We start from the raw sequence: 20,287 nt of genomic DNA, 5'->3' as shown, positions 1-20,287 counted from the left end.
ATATATATATATATATATATATATATATATATATATATATATATATATATATATATATATATATAAAAATAAGCAGTGGTTGAATCTGGGCGGAGGTGAGACGTGAACAGGTATGTCAAATCACTGCTTTCATCGTTTTATATTCTCACCTCTGTTCTTTACCTCTACTGACTTTGTTGCAATAAAATTAAAGCACCAGATGATGAAGCGCGTAAATTAAAATATAATGGAGTGTGTGTGTAATTATTGTCATATTTCCGATAATAAATGCTCCTTTCTGTGAATTTTAATTCATGCTGTAATTATTTCTGCCTTATGTGCTTTTAAATTCGTGCATGGTCATATTTCACTCCTCTGTCCGCTCATAGAGCAGGAAGATCAGAGCCGAGCGAGTTTTCAGGGTGCGATATTATTATTATTATTATTAATAATAATAATAATAATAATAATAATAATAATAATAATAATAATAATAATAATAATAATGTCGCAGAAAGCAGAAACAGCAGTAAGTGCTCAGACAGGTCGTGGCGGTTGCACTGTGCTCAGCGCTCAGGGCTCAGGCTCAGGCTCAGGCTCAGGTCTGGTGCTGATGCGCGGAGAGAGTGAAGTTTCTAACCTCTTATCTAATGTGATTTTACGCTTGTCGCCACCGTGATGAGGAAGATGAGATCAGGGGCCCGGGATCAAGAGAGCAGAGTTGTGCTCCTGCTGCCTGTGCAGCGAGAACATCGAGCCCAGGTTCACACAGTCGTTACAAACTTACAGCACTAATAAATCACTTCGCTTGATTTAAACCGCTGGATCACCAAAAAATGCCAAGGTTTTACTTATGCGCCGTTCTAAATCGATTATTCGTCCTCATTTGCGGTGTGTCATCCTCTGGAATTAGTCAGAAATAAAAGCAGAACGCCGGCGTGCAGATAAGAGCGCTGAAAATACACTCAGTCTCCTTCCCTCACTTCATTAAAAACAATGAAACGGTCGCACAGCGCGTTCGTATCGAGGTTAATGTACTTACATTGTCAGCGGTAATGGCTCATAAAGTAAACCTGTCTCTCTCTTTTTTTGTTAAATCCTGAAACAGTGAAATTTCACTCCGCCTCGCCGTCAGCGTCCCACTGAAGACGCGCCGACTGTTCGAGTGACGCGCATGCAAATGAGCCCGCTCTTCATCAGCCAATCACAGAGCGGGGACTCGTGGGCCGCGACCAATAGGAGACGGGCGCGCTCGGCCTTGTCCAATGGTAGGCGGTTATCAACGCATTCCCGGCGAAGGCGAGAGAGAGAGTGAGAGAGAATGAGAGAAGCAGAAGGAAAGAAGAGCGAGAGAGAAGCAGAAAGAGAGAGAGAGTTCAATTCTCGCAGTTAAAAACAGAGTAAAAGCACAGGCGGAGCGGCTGACTCTCCCTCAGCGAGCGGAGAAAGGCGGACTGAGCGGCGGATCTCGCCCGAGCCTCGGGCGCAGACAGTGGACTCTGAAACTTTCTCTCCGGCTCCGTTTCTCTAGACTGCTCTTGTTTGGATAACCTCGACAAGTTCGGCCGTGTCGTCTAGCTCCACTCTTGCCGGCTGCCTGCCACAACTTCGTGCACTTCTCAGTTATTTTCTTCTGTTTGTTTATTTGTTTGTTTGTTTCCGCGCTCCCTCTGCGGCTCATGCTTACAAATGTTAGCTGTGGGGCAAATGGATGCTAACAGGCAGAGCGCTTTCGTGCTAAGCAGCACGCCGCTGGCCGCGCTGCACAACATGACCGAGATGAAGAGCTCGCTGTTCCCGTACGCGCTGCAGAACCCGGCCGGCTTCAAGGCTCCGGCCTCGCTCTCCGCACTGAACTCGCAGATCCCGCTGGGGACGCCGCACGGGATTAGCGACATCCTCGGCCGCCCAATCGGCGCGGCGGGACAGCTGCTCTCCGGCTTCCCCCGGATCGGCGGCCTGGCGGGCTCGGCGGGGATGTACCTGAACCCCGCAGCCATGGCTAGATGCCCCAAACCCCTGGCAGAACTGCCCGGCCGCGCGCCCATATTCTGGCCCGGAGTGATGCAGGGCTCCCCGTGGAGGGACCCGAGAGTGCCCTGTCCAGGTAAGTGTCTGACCTTCTGCTTCACATTATCATAAACATTTATTCATTTATTCCTTTTTTCTTTTTTGTTTATTTTATTTTATTTTTTCATAGAAATCGGTTTAACGGTCTATAAATTACATTTACTAGAAGATTTACTAGCCGCGCAGAACAAACCTGACTTCTAGAGGAAACTTTAGCCTAGTTTGCACTGAAACTATACAGCTACTTCTAGAGGAAACAAGGCCCACGTTTAAATAACTGCTTCTAAACTACAAGGCAAGTGTAAACACTTCGTCTCTAAATGTTATGACACTCAATTGAAGTATAAAGCGGGTCATATACAGCGTTTATACTGGGAGCTCTGGGTTTATTCGTGCGTTTGTTTTGAGAATATTGGGCACCATCCGTTCGTAAGAAGACACTTCTTAAAACCCACGTCCGAAGCCTCTGACATTCACCAGTGTTTTCTGATTTGAGATTTCTTCTTATTTAAGACCAGAATCTACAGTTTAAGAATTCACAATCGGCAGTTGTGCGCTTTAACAACACGTCGTGAACCTGCCGTAGACTTTTTCTTAGGACCTTTCTCAAGAACACATTTAAGAAAACCTTGGGAAGTTACTGGTGAATGAAGCCCAGTGGATTTAAATCGTGCTAACGGCAACATTTGCTTTAAAATTATGTTTGTACTGGGAGAATTTGGAATGTAAAGTCGACGTTCTGGGCTCAAATGTTTCGTATTAAACTTTAATAAAGTTTATAACAAACTTTATATACATACTTTTTATTCGTTTTTATTGAACTCTATAAACGTCCTCCCCCCCTAAAAATCGCATTTGCTGAGGAAGAATTATTTCATCCCTTTCAGCACAAACGAACTTAATGCTGGACAAAGACGGCAAGAAGAAACACTCCAGGCCCACTTTCTCAGGACAGCAGATTTTCGCCCTGGAGAAAACTTTCGAGCAGACCAAATACCTGGCCGGTCCGGAGAGAGCGCGGCTCGCCTACTCACTGGGAATGACCGAGAGCCAAGTGAAGGTACACATCTCACTTTAAAGAGGAGCAACGCTCGAATCCACACCATTAAAGCCACGTGCAGTTTAAAATGAGGTTTTGGTGGATGATATTATTATTATTATTATTATTATTATTATTATTATTAATTGCTATTACATTTTATAAAGTGAAGTGTAAAATAACAAAACGCTAACAAAATTTTGACACTTATTTTAACACTTATATTTTCTGACTTAACAGCGACACAAAAAGTGCGTCTTCAACTGAACACACTGTGTCTAGTTAGAGGCAGAATGTGTTGTTTAACACACATGCTTCGAGTGTATTATTATTATTATTATTATTATTATTATTATTATTATTATTATTATCATTATTAACCAAAAGAACAGTAATAATTATATATTGAGTATAATAATCATGATTATTATTGTTGTTGAAATGCTAAAGCCATCAAAACAAGAACAACATTTAATGCTGTTATTTTACTACCATTACTATTTTTAGGTAATTTATTAACACCATCTCACTGATAACATCAGGTTTCAATACTTCCAACAAAATCCTCCTGCAGCTGTGAGTGAGGCTGAAGGTGCATGGTCAGGTGTGTGACTGGGCTCTACTCTTCTTTCCTCAGGTGTGGTTTCAGAACCGCAGGACCAAGTGGAGGAAGAAGCATGCAGCAGAAATGGCCACAGCCAAGAAGAAGCATGACTCTGAGACGGAGAAGATGAAGGAGAGCTCAGACAACGAGGACGATGATGAGTACAACAAACCTCTGGACCCCAACTCAGACGATGAAAAAATCACGAGACTGCTTAAAAAGCACAAAGCCTCGAGTGTTGCCCTTGTCAGCCCGTGCAGCAACAGCTCGGATGCGTTGTGACTCAGAGCTCAGCAGAGACTCAAATCTCAGTCTGCGGCCTAAAACAGGGTGTACACTGCTCTCCTACAGTACAGCAGGGTGTACACTGCTCCCCTACAGTGCAGCAGGGTGTACACTGCTCTCCTACAGTACAGCAGGGTGTACACTGCTCTCCTACAGTGCAGCAGGGTGTACACTGCTCTCCTACAGTACAGCAGGGTGTACACTGCTCTCCTACAGTACAGCAGGGTGTACACTGCTTCCCTACAGTACAGCAGGGTGTACACTGCTTCCCTACAGTGCAGCAGGGTGTACACTGCTCTCCTACAGTACAGCAGGGTGTACACTGCTCTCCTACAGTACAGCAGGGTGTACACTGCTTCCCTACAGTGCAGCAGGGTGTACACTGCTCTCCTACAGTACAGCAGGGTGTACACTGCTCTCCTACAGTACAGAGGGTGTACACTGCTCTCCTACAGTACAGCAGGGTGTACACTGCTCTCCTACAGTACAGCGGGTGTACACTGCTCTCCTACAGTACAGCAGGGTGCACACTGCTATCCTACAGTGCAACAGGGTGTACACTGCTCTCCTACAGTGCAGCATGGTGCACACTGCTCTCCTACAGTGCAGCAGGGTGTACATTGCTTCCCTACAGTGCAGCAGTGTGTACACTGCTCTCCTACAGTACAACAGGGTGCGCAATGCTGTCTTACAGTGCAACAGGGTGTACACTGCTCTCCTACAGCGAAGCAGGGTGCGCACTGCTGTCTTAAACTATAGCAGGGTGCATACTACTTCTTCTACAGTGCAGCAGGGTATACGTTGCTTCACTACAGTACAGCAGGTTATGTACTGCTGTCTTACCATCAGGGTGTACACTGCTCACCTACAGTGAAGCAAGGTGTACATTGCTCTTCTAAAGTGAAACAGGGTGTACACTGCTCCCCCTACAGTTAAGCAAGGTGTATACTGCTGTCTTACAGTACATCAGGGTGTACACTGCTCTCCAACAGCGAAGCAGTGTCCACTGCTTTACTACAGTGATCCAGGGAGTTCACTGCACCTCTACAGTGCAGCAGGGTGTACACTGCTCTCCTACAGTGCAGCAGGGTGTACACTGCTCTCCTACAGTGCAGCAGGGTGTACACTGCTCTCCTACAGTGCAGCAGGGTGTACACTGCTCTCCTACAGTGCAGCAGGGTGTACACTGCTCTCCTACAGTGCAGCAGGGTGTACACTGCTCTCCTGCACTGCAGCAGGGTGCACACTGCTCTCCTGCACTGCAGCAGGCCACGCTTTGCTGTCCTAAAGCTAAAGTTAAGCAGGGTATGCGCTGTTTTCCTAAAGCAGAATGTGCACTGTTCTCTAAAGTAAAGCAGGGTATGCGCTGCGCTGCTCTGCTGGTGCCAATGCAATGTGTTGTACACATGCAAGTGTAAGTGAGATGTATATATTTTGTACGGATTAAATTATGTTATTAAACCGCCAGGAATGGACATGGCGACTTTATCAGTCACCCCTCTCCACTGCCCCCTCCCCAGTCTGCAGCTGTGGCAGGATAACGGAGCGCAACTACTTCGCCAGTTCTCCAGTTCAGTCCTCCACATGTCCCGTGTTGTAAATGATGATGTAAAAAGCCTTTGTTTTAACAGTGTCCTCTACAGCCGATTAGTTTCATTTCAAAGGACTTTATGTTTTACCATCCACCACAAAAAAATAGATACAGATGGAGCGTTAAATATTGAAATAAGAGAATATTATTGCTTCCGTGCTGGAGGAAGAAGACCTTTGTATGATCAATAAATTATTTAACATATTTTAAAAATGTCTCGGGGGATTTCATTTCATTAAAACATTGTCTCAGTAAATGATACTTGCCAGGACTTGCTGTAAAAAAACTGCAGCTTTTAAATGTAAACACGCAATCAGATCTAACAAATTAGAAATGTAAAACACAAATTCAGTTCACTGAATTCCAATTTTCAGATGGTTTACCGTTTTAAGATCGAAAGCTGCTTGTTTTTTTATTTATTTATTTATACAGTGAGCTAAATGTGCTCAAGGGGGGAAAGTGATGTCACAGCCTCTCTTGCGTGTTCCACAGTAAGTTGAAAGTGGTTTTATAGTTTATTAAATGTGTTCGCTGTGCGGAGCGCAGGGTGGGACTATTGCAGCTTTACTGCAAACTGATAAGGGATAATTCAATTACTTTTTAAAAACTTTCTAATCACTGAAATGTAAAATTATTATTAAAGCCCGTCATAGTGCAACAGGTTATGGGATGCTACGTGAAATGGTTGAATCTTATGAAAAGGTAACGACAAGCAGGCACGGATTTTTCCTCTCACAGTTGCCGTTTAGGTGGTAAATGTACAGCACGGCTTCAACATAGAGATGACCACAGTCACCGCCGGACTCACCGCTGCGTCTATTTGAGTGGACCTGGATCATCGGCCTTTTAATGAAGCTCAGCATATTCACGCCCAAATTTACAATGCTAGAAAAACAACACGCAACTTATCCCGACTGGTCTAAAATGATCAGTTTGTACAGATACAGTCTGGACAAACATAATAGTGCCCATTATTTTTTTGGATTACTTTATCTCCAATAAATTTAGGTTTCCGTTTGCTTTGTTATAACGTGCCATCACTGAATTTAACAAGCTTAATTGAATTAATATGTAACCCAGTTTTTAGCTGCATCGTTTAATGAATTAGATTAAATCGTCAGGCTTTTGTTAAGGCTCTGAGAATATCTGACAAATAAAAACAGTCGTATAGGCATGAATGAGTTATCGTGTATTTAAGCGAATTTTGGCCGCTGCTACAAACGTAAAGAAACGCGACAGCGATCCACCTTAATCAAACGTCTTCATCAAATACTGATCTTGGATCAGCGGATCCTGTTTATCGAACGCCGCCCACGAGTCGGCGACCTGATCTGAGACCAGCGCTCTTACACTGAGACGCCTGATCCATATCGGCCACTGCTCGCAACGCTGTCGAGAATCTATTGAGCTTTTCGATTTTCCCACACAAATCGGGTCAAAAGCTATTCCGATGACTGATAAGCGAAACAAAGTGCATTTCGCGCATTACAACCGTTACACGAAACCAATTAGTGTCTGAGGGCGCGAGCTAGCCATGACTGGTCATCTTATTAGCCCGATCTTGCAGAAATCAGGACACGAGGCCTGCACGCTGGGCAGCAGATTAGTGTGCGTTTAAGACGGGCGATAGCAGCAGAGCAGTAATAAGACACAGGCAGTCACTCAGGTCTAATGGGTTTTTATTGCTTGAGGAGGTCACGGCATCCACGGAGCTCAATTTCTGTGTGCTTTACAGGAGGCAGTGAGCGGAGGAAGAAGAAAGAGTTAACGTTTAACGAGCAGGTTCGTCTAAGCACATCACTGCCGAGACCACACAGGCTATCGTTCCCACTTATGGTGATTTAAATGAGAAAGAATAAAATAAAATAACACAAACAGTCTATCATCAATGTAACGGCTCCACAGGATCCGTGAACTCTGTAGTGTAGTACATTGAAATCAAGAGAAAGAAACGTGGCGGCCGTTTCCTCAGCAGCCTCTGCTACTCAAAGCACTAACGAGGCGATGATCTGCAACCTAGCAAGCGAGCCTACTTGGACGATCCAGAAGATCTTCTCTGTGCTTAGAAGAGGTGGGCAGTTACTAGGTGCGTTTACTTCGTTTCACGTAAAAAGGTGGTTCTTCCAGGGTTCTTTAGTACAAGGCAATGATTCTATTAAGAACCATGAGTGCTACATAAACCATTATTTTCTGCTGAAATGGTTCTGTACTTTGTGAAATCGTTCTTCTGATTGATGGAGAATGTGCTGTACATGGTTCTGTATAGAACCGTTCCGTAAAAGGGTTCTGCTGTTGTTATGGAGTTGAGCTTGTAACAACAGAAGAATCCTTCTTAGAGCTTTATAGAAACCTTTTCAAAACTTTACTAAAGAACCCCTCAAGAACCATCTTTTAAGTATGTAATGGAGTAGAACTTTGATAAACCTACTTTCCTGAGCATTTTAAAATGATAATACTTTCACTTCCGCTCAAGTATTTTTGTGGAAAGGAATCTTTTTACTCAGTTCTGCTTCAGCCATTAACATTCAGTTACTAATTCCTTTCTCGGTTTTATTTCCTTAAGCTACAGTTGGCAGCATCACCTGCACTGATTTACTCTGATGTTTGAGTTTCAGCTTATTTAGGCCCAGTAGGACCTCAAAAAGAGAACAGAAACCTCGGTTCCTAAGCTAATAGATGCTGGATGTAGTAAGTTGTTCCATTGCTGTTCTATTGGCTATTCGGTACTTAAGTAGTTTTTAACCTGCTACTTCTCTACTTGTTTGAAAAGTACTTCTACCCGAGTCATTATTTCACAGAACTAACAGTACGTTTGCTTTAGTATGGAAATAGGCTACTCTACCCACCTCTGGTTTTCATTTAGAGCCTTGACTTCCTATCCCACTGCACAAATGGCATGTTCACTCCCACTCAGATCTGTGTACAATACTTGGCACCATGATGCAGTAACAAAAATAAAGAGAACAAAAGTACATTTTTTTTTTTAAAGATACCCAAGCCTACCTAAAACATCACATTCAGAACCATAATATTATTACACAGAAATAAGTTAGAATAAGAATAATAATGAAATAACCAAGTGAGACTGCTATATGAAACAATATCTTATATACTTTGCATGGTCTTATGGCACTGGTTAAAATAGCTTTGATAGGCTATATAAGTCATATGACTGAAAAAGGTGCACTTCAGATGATGATGTTTTTTTGTTTTTTTTTCCTTTCTTGATATAACTATTCAGTTGTGTTGGCTGATAGAACACCCAAAGCAGCTGTCTCGTATTCGTATTTCAGCATAACAATTTTGGTAAGAATCATAAATTATCTCTTTAAAAAGTACAGTAAAAAATGAGACTCGGCAGATGACAGAGGCATGGCAGTGTGTTACGCACACAAGTCAGCAACAAGTCAAATCATCCAACATGGGAAAAAAGAAAAGAAAAAAGGAGAAAGGAAAATAATGCAATTCTTTCAAATGAACTGAAAATGCCTATCTATTCTAACACAGGGCGACCATAAAATCTGGTCAAAGAGAAAGAAACAGCACTAAAAACCATCAACACCACTATGTAATAATCCAATGTACAAATAAACCTAACACTATACAAATACAACAACTTTTTTTTGCATTGCACTTTTTAAAACATCTTACACATGATATGGAAGTAGCTCCTATAATGTAGAGGCATACCTAAAAATTGCAAGTATGGTCTTTAAAATATGTAGTACTTCTCAATTTCTATTAGAGTTTTGGCAACAAGGCTATGACATGTAAGAAGAGTTGTCCTTGGTGTTGTCTTGGTATTCTGAGAGAGGCCATAGAAGTTGGAGGGGATTGTCCATCAAGAGAGTGTCCCAATTTGAGAGAGGCATTAGCAGTGTGTGAGAGGTATGTGTCCATGTATGTACTGTGAGTGTTCTTGATCGTGGGTTCTTGATTGTGAAGAACGCATGGATACAATCTGCCATTTCTATGGGCGTGACGGCATGCACTTGTTTCACTACGACTGGTCAGTCCTGCTGAAAAGTCTTAACTGGGTCTTCTGTGAGTGAGCGTAAGTGTGTGTGTGTGTGTGTGTGTGTGTGTGTGTGTGTGTGTGTGTGTGTGTGTGTGTGTCTGTCCAACTGTCTCAGAGTTTCTCACAAGGGAGCTTGTCGTGAAATCCTCTCCACCCTTTGGCACCATTTCTCTGGTCAATCAAGGCACAAACACATTCACACAGTGTGAACACAAGGATTTAACAAAGACCTTTAACTTTCATAGTATAAAGCGATAGAAATATGATTAAAAAAAGAAAAAAATAATAAAATATTTACCACATCACTGCACGACACAACACTTGTGCTTATGTGCATTAGGTTTACCTGCCCCCGTTGTTAATCGAAAGGACAGGAAAACAGGCTGCAAAATACACACACACACACAAAACATTAGTCAACACTTACTCTCTCACACACAGACACAACATCCATCTGTATACAGTGTCCATTCCTACATCCAGTGGTGATTATTAGATCTACCCTTCAGCTCAGGCCATAAATGTCAAAATTCCATCAAAAGTAAGGAAAAAACATGAAATCCCTGTTATGTGATTCTAATAAAAATAAAACAATAAAAGTTTTTGGCAATTCTAAATCAAACAGAGACATACGAAGCTTGTAAATGACAGTAGCATATATTTTACCTTGTGTCAGTTTTATAGTGACACTTTCAGTGAAGAACTCTGGCACAGAGCTGCTGCTGTTGCTTTCCACTTTTTACACAATTGAGAAACGCACTGGTCAGACTACCACTAGTATTCACAGTCCGTCATGTATCTAAGATTTCCAAAAGGCCGAGAGTGATGCTCTTAATCACAAAACACATTAGACCTTAAGTTAAGCTTCTGAAGTCCCCAACGAGAGTTATTTAGATAGAGCTCTAACAGATGCCCTGCAGTGTCCAGGTTTTTAAATGTAAAACTTAGGATCTTATTTGATTTGCTCATTAAAGATAGTTTTAAAAAGTTAAAGACCACAAAAAAAAAAAATCACTCAAAAAAATTATAAAAATGTATTAATAGTTAATAGCATTTATAAATAATATTTCACTTGAAACATTCTGTACCGACATTTAAACTTTTTTCCATGTGCTGTGGTCTTTGAAGCACCTTGGCTGAAGGAACCTTCAAAACAAAGCGATTTGCAAGAGATCTTATTTATTAGGAATAGTTTAGACGTGATATTTATTTAATTAATAAAAATGACATCTTAAGTTAGCTAGTTAAATCACAGGGGATAGTCAGGTTGCTGCAAGGCTTCAGGTTGCTTGGTTTCTCACACATTTTTCAAGTCATGTAGTTTGAAACCAAATGTGTGAAAAGGTTCAGAATGAGGTATTGAGAACAAACAATCAACAAGCAGCAATCAGTGAAGGAGTATACATGGTGGCCAATCAAATTTCTATGGGGATCAGTGTGAGCCCTGGCACCCAGAGACACGCCACAGCCTAGGTGATGAATCACGATGCTCCCGCAATGTCATTTGGGTAGCTTTCTTTCTCACACACAAACATATTCAGAGATAAAGCACAAAGACAGAGAATACACACCTTGTGGTCCCCCATACAGACATTAGGTCCAATATTGTCATATGTTAACAATTTCTCATCAGTCTCTGGCTGTGAACAATACAAAAAACAGGAAAACAATTAAAAAGCCAGTAAAAACAGTACATGATAAATGCATGAACCAAGCACTTCAAAGGGCTTAAACAAGCAGGAATTTTCTTCTTTGATGGACACATTTTTGAATAAAATTGAACAAATTAATGAAAAACGGGTTTATTTTGTTTATTGAAGAAACTAACAGATTAATGACTATATAACTGAGAAGAAAAAAATACCAAAAAAATATATATATTTAGTACGTCAGTCTATTTAAGTCAGTAGAACTCATTCCCTAAAACAAAAGCAGAGAATGCTTGTATGATTTAGATGATGGTTTTCTAGCTGAACTAAAGGCTTTTTGAATACGCTCAGAGCATTACAGCCAGCCTGTCTGAGTTTGGTGAAGTGTGCTGCTGCTCAAAAGAAATGACAAAAGACCAAGAGAGCTTCAGAAATGGTATGATTCAGGTGTGAAAAATAATTTCTGAATGAACTTCAAACCAATAACAAAGAAGCGCACAGGTCATCCTTGCACTTGCACACACGTACTACCTTTCCATCTCAGGTTTACGTTTCAACCTCCCCATGTGCACACGCCTCTGCCTCCCACAGCCCGGATACATTCATCAAAAAGAGACTTGATAATTTACAAAGGCAGCATAAAATTGTGGATTTTCAGGCTGCGTAATCTTTAGACAGATAAACAAATGACAGCAGGGGCCGTGGCTGCAGCGGCGCGCGCTTGACTGAGCCTTCATTACGGTGTGGAGCAGGGAAGCTGCTCGGGCCGCCGCTGCCGGCAGACCTGCGCCGTGTTAGGGCTCGGCAAGCAGAAAATAACACGGCACAGAGTTAACGGAGCACAGCATGATAGATGACGCTGAGCACGGTGCTGTTTACGGGCCCATGTCTCAACAATCTGTAACGCTTATGCATTAAAAAGCAAGACAGAGAAGTGGGGGCAGTACTCCAGAAGCTTATTGAAGATATCCAAATTAAGTATTAAGGGAGTGTGCCTGGGCCCCTTAATGGACATTAAGAAAACAAAGTGTGGCATTAAGTGGTTGGCTCTCTGTGTGCATCTGTGTTTATGTGATGTACCCTCCTTCTTTTTTGATAATTCTTTGACATTAGTCCATGCACGAGGATGCATAATATCCATCACCTGGCTCTTGCCTATAATTGGTGGATTTGTGTGTCTGTCTATATTTTACGTGACACAGATGTGAAATAGTGTGCAAAAACTTTGCAGCTGCTGAAGTTTGGAAAGCTGTGATGAGGATAACATATCTCCATTTTATTCATACATCCCACTACTTCTGTGAACCGAATACATAGCTTTACATGAGTTTACATGAGTATGAGTTTTCACAAGACATATTACGAATTCCTAAACCAGAGTTCACTTTTTCAACTTCAGGGCTGAATTATCACAGTAGGTCACAAAAGAGCCTCAGTCTAGAGAGAGATGTTATACAACATGTGGGTATCATGTCATATGCAAGTGTCTTTAAAGACACATTTAAGAATACAAGCTAAAATAAAAAAAATAAAAAAATGCCCTTAGACCCCAGAGTGTTAAAGGGCCCATTTCCTATAGGACCACTTATGATGTTTGTGTAGGTTTATGTACCAAAAACAGTCATAATTAAACAAGTTTTTTTATGTCACTGTGCCTGTAAGACGGATATATGTAAACGATCCTTGTTCTAATTGGCTGCACTCCAGCAACAGCAGTCCAAGTTGAAACAATTTTTATAACGTCAAAGTGAATGGGAAGGGCTAATCTGGTAGAGACAAGCTTTAGTTTTCCTGACCTTAGAAAAACAATAAATTCTTAATACAACCCCAATTCCAATGACGTTGTGTAAAACATAAATAAAAACAGAATATGATAATTTGCAAATCCTTTTCAAACTATATTCAATTGAATACACTACAAAGACAAAATATTTAATGTTCAAACAGATAAACTTTCTTGTTTTTTTTGCAAATATTCACTCATTTTGAATTTGATGCCTGCAACACGTTCCAAAGAAGTTGGGACAGGGGCATGTTTACCACTGTGTTACATCACCTTTCCTTTTAACAACACTCAATAAGCGTTTGGGAACTGAGGACACTAATTGTTGAAGCTTTGTAGGTGGAATTCTTTCCCATTCTTGCTTGATGTACAACTTCAGTTGCTCGACAGTCCGGGGTCTCCGTTGTCGTATTTTGCGCTTCATAATGCGCCACACATTTTCAATGGGAGACGGGTCTGGACTGCAGGCAGGCCAGTCTAGTACCCGCACTCTTTTACTATGAAGCCACGCTGTTGTAACACGTGCAGAATGTGGCTTGGCATTGGGTTGCTGAAATAAGCAGAACGTCCCTGAAAAAGACATTTCGCTTTGCATGGCAGAGGTTTAACTTGCACTTGTAGATGGAGCGGCGAACTGTGTTCACTGACAGTGGTTTTCTGAAGTGTTCCTGAGCCCATGTGGTTAATATCTGTTACAGAATGATGTGGGTTTTTACTGCAGTGCTGCCTGAGGGATCGAAGGTCACGGGCATTCAATGTTGGTTTTCTGCCTTGCCGCTTACTTGCAGAGATTTCTCCAGATTATCTGAATCTTTTGATGATATTATGAACTGTAGATGATGAAATCCCTAAATTCCTTGCAATTGCACATTGAGAAACGTTGTTCTTAAACTGTTGGACTATTTGCTCAAGGAGTTGTTCGCAAAGTGGTGAACCTCACTCCATCCTTGCTTGTGAATGACTGAGCCTTTTAGGGATGCTCCCTTTATACCCAATCATGACACTTACCTTTCTTAACTTAACTTTCCAATTAACCTGTTCACCTGTGGAATGTTCCATACAGGTGCTTTTTGAGGATTCCTCAACTTTCCCAGTCTTTTGTTGCCCCTGACCCAACTTCTTTGGAACATGTTGCAGGCATCAAATTCAAAATGAGTGAATATTTGCAAAAAACAATAGTTTATCTGTTTGAACATTAAATATCTTGTCTTTGTAGTGTATTCAGTTGAATATAGGTTGAAAAGGATGTGCAAATCATTGTATTCTGTTTTTATTTGTTTTTTGTTTTACACAACATCCCAACTTCATTGGAATTGAGGTTGTGTGTCTGTGTGTGCATATATGCATATATGCATATATATATATATATATATATGCATATATATATATATATATATATATATATATATATATATATATATATATATATATATATATATATACACACACAGAGAGAGAGAGGCGCAGATAGATGGATAAACAGATTGGAATTTACTGTTCTGGTGAGGCTAAGCATGGCTCTTGCCCTGAGAGAGCAGCCAGAGGGACAGAGATCTGCCCAGCTCTATGGAGACTTATGAAGCTTTATAAAGCAGATATGCACGCCTGGCACTCTATAAGAACAGGCCTGAATATACTGCCAGTGTGGACTATGAGCTTAGCATGGCAGATGAAAGCTTACACATACAGCACCAGCTCCATCTGTGAGCCTGGCACAGTATGGATAACCAAAGAACAGACAGAGAAAAATAGTCTGTGGTGAGGGAAATATGGAAAAGCAAAGGGATGCAGTTATATGCAAAGTTACCTTTGGTAAGGAGTCAGAATGGTAATACTGTCTAAACTAGTTTCACTGACCTGACAACCCCTAGAATCTCACAAAAATCTTGCTCACTAAAATCAATTTCAAAATGTACTAACATTAAGTTACATGAGGATGGGCTGAGGTAAAGAGGTGGCTAAAACAAGACAATCCATTTAACTGTGTTCTTGACTTGAACTGTGGTTAACTTATTTTTTAAATCAAGCTAAGTGTAATTACACTGCGCTTTTGGTAGAATTTACCAATCTAACTTTAAAGAAAATGGGTAAAATAAATGTACTTATGTGAATACATTCTCCAATCTCTCACTGTATGAAGTGCATGATTAATTAATTAAAAATCAACCTGGTTAATTATATTCCAAATTCAATGTACATTACCATATCTGAGAAGAAACATTAAGGCAGTTTGTCTATGACAGTAGATCTAGTTCAATAAAATGAGAGAAGATCTGTGACTGCACGGTGTATTTGTAGTTAGTTTCAAGATTAGGTGTATGTCAGGTGTAGTTTTCACTGGACTGACCTTTAAGACCAGGTCTCTTGCAGATGTGGACATGAGGATGCGGTCACACCAGGCAGGGCATCGCGTATTCATGTACTGCTTCCCCTGACTGCAGTCCTCACTGTATGGATAGCTGCAGACACATAAACAACAGTACTGTATTAACCACTGTGGACACACAAACCACAAAATCATATATGTGTGTGTGTGTGTGTGTATATATATATTAAATAAACATCCCAAGATCTCCCAAATTAGCTTCCAGAAATTTAAAAAGACCCCTCATTTTGAGCAAGTGGTCAAAAGGCTCATACTTACAAGTCCATGCCTATGTATGAATTTATGCCCCACCCCCCCAGGCCTAGAGGGACCCTGAAAGGACTGTCATAATCTCGGGGTGCCAAGCTCAATCAATGCATTAAAATGAAAAAACTGATCTGAATATCACTGACCAAAAACAATTCAATTAGCAGAAAGCTGCTAGGAGACAAATATGCACTTGCTTAGGCCAATTGGCCATGAAAGGCATACAAAAACACAGACAGCTACGATAGCTAATGCCACTCATTTAACTAAAGGGAATCGGCTCCACAAACAGCGATCCTGGCAACGGCTCATCTGCTGCAGCCTGGCTCCTCCACAGCTGCCACTGACGCACCACAATGTTGGACAGCACCATGGAGATCGCAAACCCAGAAGGGTCAGAGGTTTGGTGAAGGTGGAGACTGGTGGGTGGGAGCCAAGTTAGCCCACATCCGGCTAGCACACAGACCCCTGACTGGGTGACCAAACACCAGCCGGCAAGGGGGCTTTGCAGAAGGCCTGAGTGCAATTAGCATTGATGGCACTTTAAACATGTGGAAATGAAGGAGGGTTTTGGTATGTTAAGGAGGCAGCTTAGGAGATGATTCCCTGGATGAAAGAGATGAGGAAGAAAAAGAGTGCATGATACAGAAGGATAGAGAGAGTGGAAAGGATAAAAAGGATAGAGATACAGAGTGTGGGAATGGGAGGGGGCTTTTCAAAGTGACCGCAGCTCAGCCTTTCTTCAGGCAGGACCACACAACCGCCACAGGAAGTTTTAACAGCAGTCACTGAGGCTGATCAAGTGGCCTCTCAGCTTAAGAGCTGAAAAGCACCCTGTAAAAGGTCTTAACTCTAGCTGAATCTCCATTTGCTAACAGTAATGGAATTTAGTATGAAAGCAAATGGAGTTCAAAGATCTCAAAATCTGTAAAACTACCCAACTTAATCTCTCTAAATCAGTTTAAATAATTTGCTTTGTGGAGCTTTGGAAACCCTGTCACCAACTCACAAGTGCAGTTAAGCTTTTAAACTCACCATAGCACTTTTCTATTTTAATGTGATGGAAAAGCCACACTAGAAATTAAGCTGTGATCTGTGTTGAGGTTCCCTCAATAAAGAACCATTATGACTGTCCATTGACAAAAAACTGTGATAGATGAAATTCATGTCCACATATGTATTTCTGGAACAAGGTAGTATAAACACTGTCTGGTTTCCTAAATGTTGATATTGATTTACATCCAGGTTTACTTTTATTAGGCAATGACTGTAACATAACAGTCTGCACAAAAAAAAACATCTTTCAAAAAATCCATTTTGAAAGGTTGATTGGTGCCAGATACTGAATTATCCTCATTATTCTTATTTTGGAGCAGGCCATGGCCAGGTTTCATAAGGCCAAGGCAGCAACAATTCACAACGAGAAAAATGCTATATCCTTTGTTAAAGACCCTGTAAGACGAGACAATTTAATATCTCATCCAAATCTCATTATTACTATATATGGCTGTATATGTGAGTTTGTCTGCCAATTCTTTCTGTGTTTGATTCTGAAAAAAAAATAAACAAAACTAATAAACGGTTATTAACAATAACAAAAGAACCATTACATATAAGAGTTGTCATAGAGTGAATCAATGGTTAGACAGAAATTATATTGGTATGTATAGATAGTGAGGTTGAAATCTATAGTATCATTTGCAGTAGATCAAGATAAAAGTTAATGGTGACTCAGTAGAAAAAAGCAAATGTAAACACTTTTACAACTGAATCTATTCAAAAGATCTCTCTCCATATGATTGTGCTGGAATTTATTTTATACTTGATTAATCTGGAAACGTCTGTCTTCACACCCTTTTATTAACACACTGTGGCAGAGATTCCATTTGACTGTCCACTTGTAGAGGGCGCCTTCTTGGTCTCTCTTTCTCTCTCACAGTCTCACTGATCTAGATTACAGTTCTCTAATGCAACAGCAAACAGCAGTGCAGTACGCAGCAGGGCGAGGTGATGGATGTGGGTGATTAGCACACACAAGCGTATCTGCCAGAGTAAACTCCAAGCCTGGGCGTGCGAACCGGAGACCGTCAGTCGCTATCAGGCCCTTATTGCCAATGGCAAGACTAATTGCGCTAATTAATGAGCCCACAGCGATAAACTCAACAATCACCCACCTGTGTCTGTGGAACAGAGGAAAAAAGAGAGCAAAACAGCAAACAGTGAGAGATGCAGGCTGCTATATAGAGCATCACTGTCTGCTAGAACATGCTTTAGCTCAAGGAGTGTGTCCACCAGGTCAGATCAGAATGTACACTTCCTTGGTTAGCAAGTAAGCGCCACTCTTGAATACAAAGCCTGTAAAACGGGTTGTCTGGAATGATGCCATAGAAGAATCACTTCTGGATGTTTATAGCAGTGGTTTTCAAACCAGTCCTCTAGCAGTTACTTGAACTGTTGATGAAACTGACTGACAGCCTACCCTACCTACTACCTACCTATCACACCTACCAAAATCCAGGAGCAGAAATTAGGCCCAAGGTTAGGATTTGAAGACTTCTTTTCTATGGCATGGCTTTGAAGAACACTTTTTGGCATCTTTTTCTTTAGGAATAAATGCATAGAGGTAATGTGATATGGGGATGTGTTCTAAGAGAACCAAAGTGATTCAGTAATTAGCTCTGAGGTTTAAGGTCTAAAGAGGCCTGCTTTTGAAAAAAGAGGAGCCCCATCTTCCTCCACTAGTCCCCAGAGCACTTAGTGATTCCTCTCTCACTGTGACTTTAATGTTTGACTGACTCCTGACATTATTCACCAGATTTGCTCTTAATGTCACTGCCTTAGGCCTGCATGTCTGAGCAGCATGGGGACGAGAATAGTCCTGTGAGTGTGTGCACACACGTGTGTGAGTGTGCGTGCCTCCACAGGCCTTTCTGCTGCTTTTGTCCCTCAAGGTCCGGTCATGTGACTTTGCCACAGTAACCAAGCCCCCGGTCAACACATCTCCTATCAGAGCCCTAAGAGCTGTTATCTTGTTCTACATAATGACAAATAAGTGACAAGCCAAATACTGGCACACTGAGACAGGCTGTGTGTAATGAGGGCAATATAAACTGGCGAATACAGACAAGGGAAGGGGGGCTGATAAAGAGACAAGCTATCAATGAACCAAGGTCAGGGGTTATGAACTGTACTAAGGAGTGGAAGTCACCTGACGCGGCTTTAACACTGGGATTGGTGGGAATTACTGGTGTTGTCAGTAAAAGGTGGAGCTGTGGGATGAGGCTGGAATGCTCTCACTGAAAAACTGGGAAAAAAACGTGTTTGCTTGCTGTTGTCAGGGGAGTGAAGAGAAAACAGGAGTGCCTGCAGACACAAACGTGCACACATTCATTCACAAAATATTCAGTGCCTTGTGTGTTTGTCAGCAGAAGAGTGCGAGAATAACTTTTATTATAGTAATCTCAACTATACCAATTATCACCTTTAATTATCCCTTTAAAGCAACGATTTGGTCAAAAATCTGATTTACACAATATTCTGTGTGTCTGCCTATCATCATATAGGCTCATTTCATCCTGTAGCATGGCCAAGAATTGCCTAATGTTCCCGGAAAGGGCCATTTAACCAACCACAAACCAAAGAGGATGACTCTGGGAGTTTTTCAAAGCAGGTTTAGTGTAAAAACAAACCCACATGAAACGCATAAGTAGGCAAATATGCCACGCATAAAAGCTACTAAAAGTTAAAGACATCAACTTCACAAACATTTTTAATCCAGCATCATACTGCTTGCTAAGTTTGTTCCCCATTGGACAGATAAACTCGTTATTTGGAAGTGTGTTCACAGTAGTGTGCAGGGTATGCGAGTGACAAAATCCAGATAAAGGTTTAATGTGCCAACGATATCAGATGCTCAGATTACATGTAGGCGAAGGGTCTAAGGCTTAGATGACCTAAAACTTAGTCAAACAGGTAAGAAGATTAGTGTTAGAACTTTGCTTCTTTAGTTTAGTTTAAAGCTAACCTGTAATTAGAAAACCTAGATAGTCCATGTCAATCCATGTCCAGTTGTTAAGTAATTTCAAACAGATCTACTTATGTCGTTTCTGACATAGTATACTATATATTTACATATAAAAACTGATTCCATTCATTGTTAGCATTGTTATCAACTACATTTAGTAATTTTTGGCAAAACCATCACTTTAAGGGCTTTCCATTACATGACAAGGCCATGACTACTCATAACATAGCTAGGCTCAAGCAGTATACTCTTCATTAACCCTCCCCCATGTCCCATGTGCTAAACAAAGGATCCTTTTCAGGAGTGTCAGAACACAGAGACAAATACAAATGGACTCATGTCCATTTGACCTGACTTGCCATTGCAGAGCTTATAGACATCTTAATGTTCCTTACTGACTGTAATGAATAATGTGATGGCACTTAGGAATCAGCTGTGTCACTCTGTGGTTGATGGGTGTCCAGCTGCACTGAGACAGTAGCCCAGATACCTCGTCTGATTCTTTCTGTTAAGACAATGCTAAGACACATCTACCCGGCTTCATTAAACAGCTGTGAGATCATTGCTCTCAAGCAAAAAAAGACATTGGGTGTTTTGTGTTGAAACTAAATGG

At 41.3% G+C, this 20,287-nt stretch overlaps 2 protein-coding genes across 2 annotated transcripts in view; one reads left to right on the top strand and one right to left on the bottom strand.

Moving 5' to 3' along the window:
- Positions 1-1,295: 1,295 nt before the first annotated feature.
- Positions 1,296-5,781, top strand: nkx6.2 (NK6 homeobox 2). Its single transcript, XM_017696491.2, has 3 exons — positions 1,296-2,086; positions 2,937-3,109; positions 3,726-5,781. Exons 1-3 carry the CDS (start codon positions 1,669-1,671, stop codon positions 3,972-3,974), a joined length of 840 nt encoding a protein of 279 aa, XP_017551980.1. The 5' UTR covers positions 1,296-1,668; the 3' UTR covers positions 3,975-5,781.
- Positions 5,782-7,230: 1,449 nt separating this feature from the next.
- LOC108426855 (inositol polyphosphate-5-phosphatase A) overlaps positions 7,231-20,287 on the bottom strand; it is a 171,617-nt gene continuing 158,560 nt past the window's right edge. Inside the window, exons 13-16 of the mRNA XM_017696653.2 lie at positions 15,366-15,477; positions 11,158-11,226; positions 9,885-9,969; positions 7,231-9,757 (exon numbers count right to left, since the gene is read on the bottom strand). Coding sequence (XP_017552142.2) covers positions 9,889-9,969; positions 11,158-11,226; positions 15,366-15,477 — 262 coding nt within the window. The 3' untranslated portion in view covers positions 7,231-9,757; positions 9,885-9,888. The remainder of the gene's footprint in view (positions 9,758-9,884; positions 9,970-11,157; positions 11,227-15,365; positions 15,478-20,287) is intronic.

This window comes from Pygocentrus nattereri, chromosome 5 (genome assembly GCF_015220715.1).
Source record: "Pygocentrus nattereri isolate fPygNat1 chromosome 5, fPygNat1.pri, whole genome shotgun sequence".
Lineage (NCBI taxonomy): Eukaryota > Metazoa > Chordata > Actinopteri > Characiformes > Serrasalmidae > Pygocentrus > Pygocentrus nattereri.
Note: the sequence above shows the minus strand (reverse complement) of the source record. Positions and strands in the feature narration are given on the sequence as shown.

Coding starts and splice junctions, on each gene's coding strand:
- nkx6.2 (XM_017696491.2), top strand. CDS start 1,669: ATGTTAGCTGTGGGGCAAATGGATGCTAACAGGCAGAGCGCTTTCGTG. Junction 2,087..2,936: donor CCCGAGAGTGCCCTGTCCAG/GTAAGTGTCTGA, acceptor CATCCCTTTCAG/CACAAACGAACTTAATGCTG. Junction 3,110..3,725: donor TGACCGAGAGCCAAGTGAAG/GTACACATCTCA, acceptor TTCTTTCCTCAG/GTGTGGTTTCAGAACCGCAG.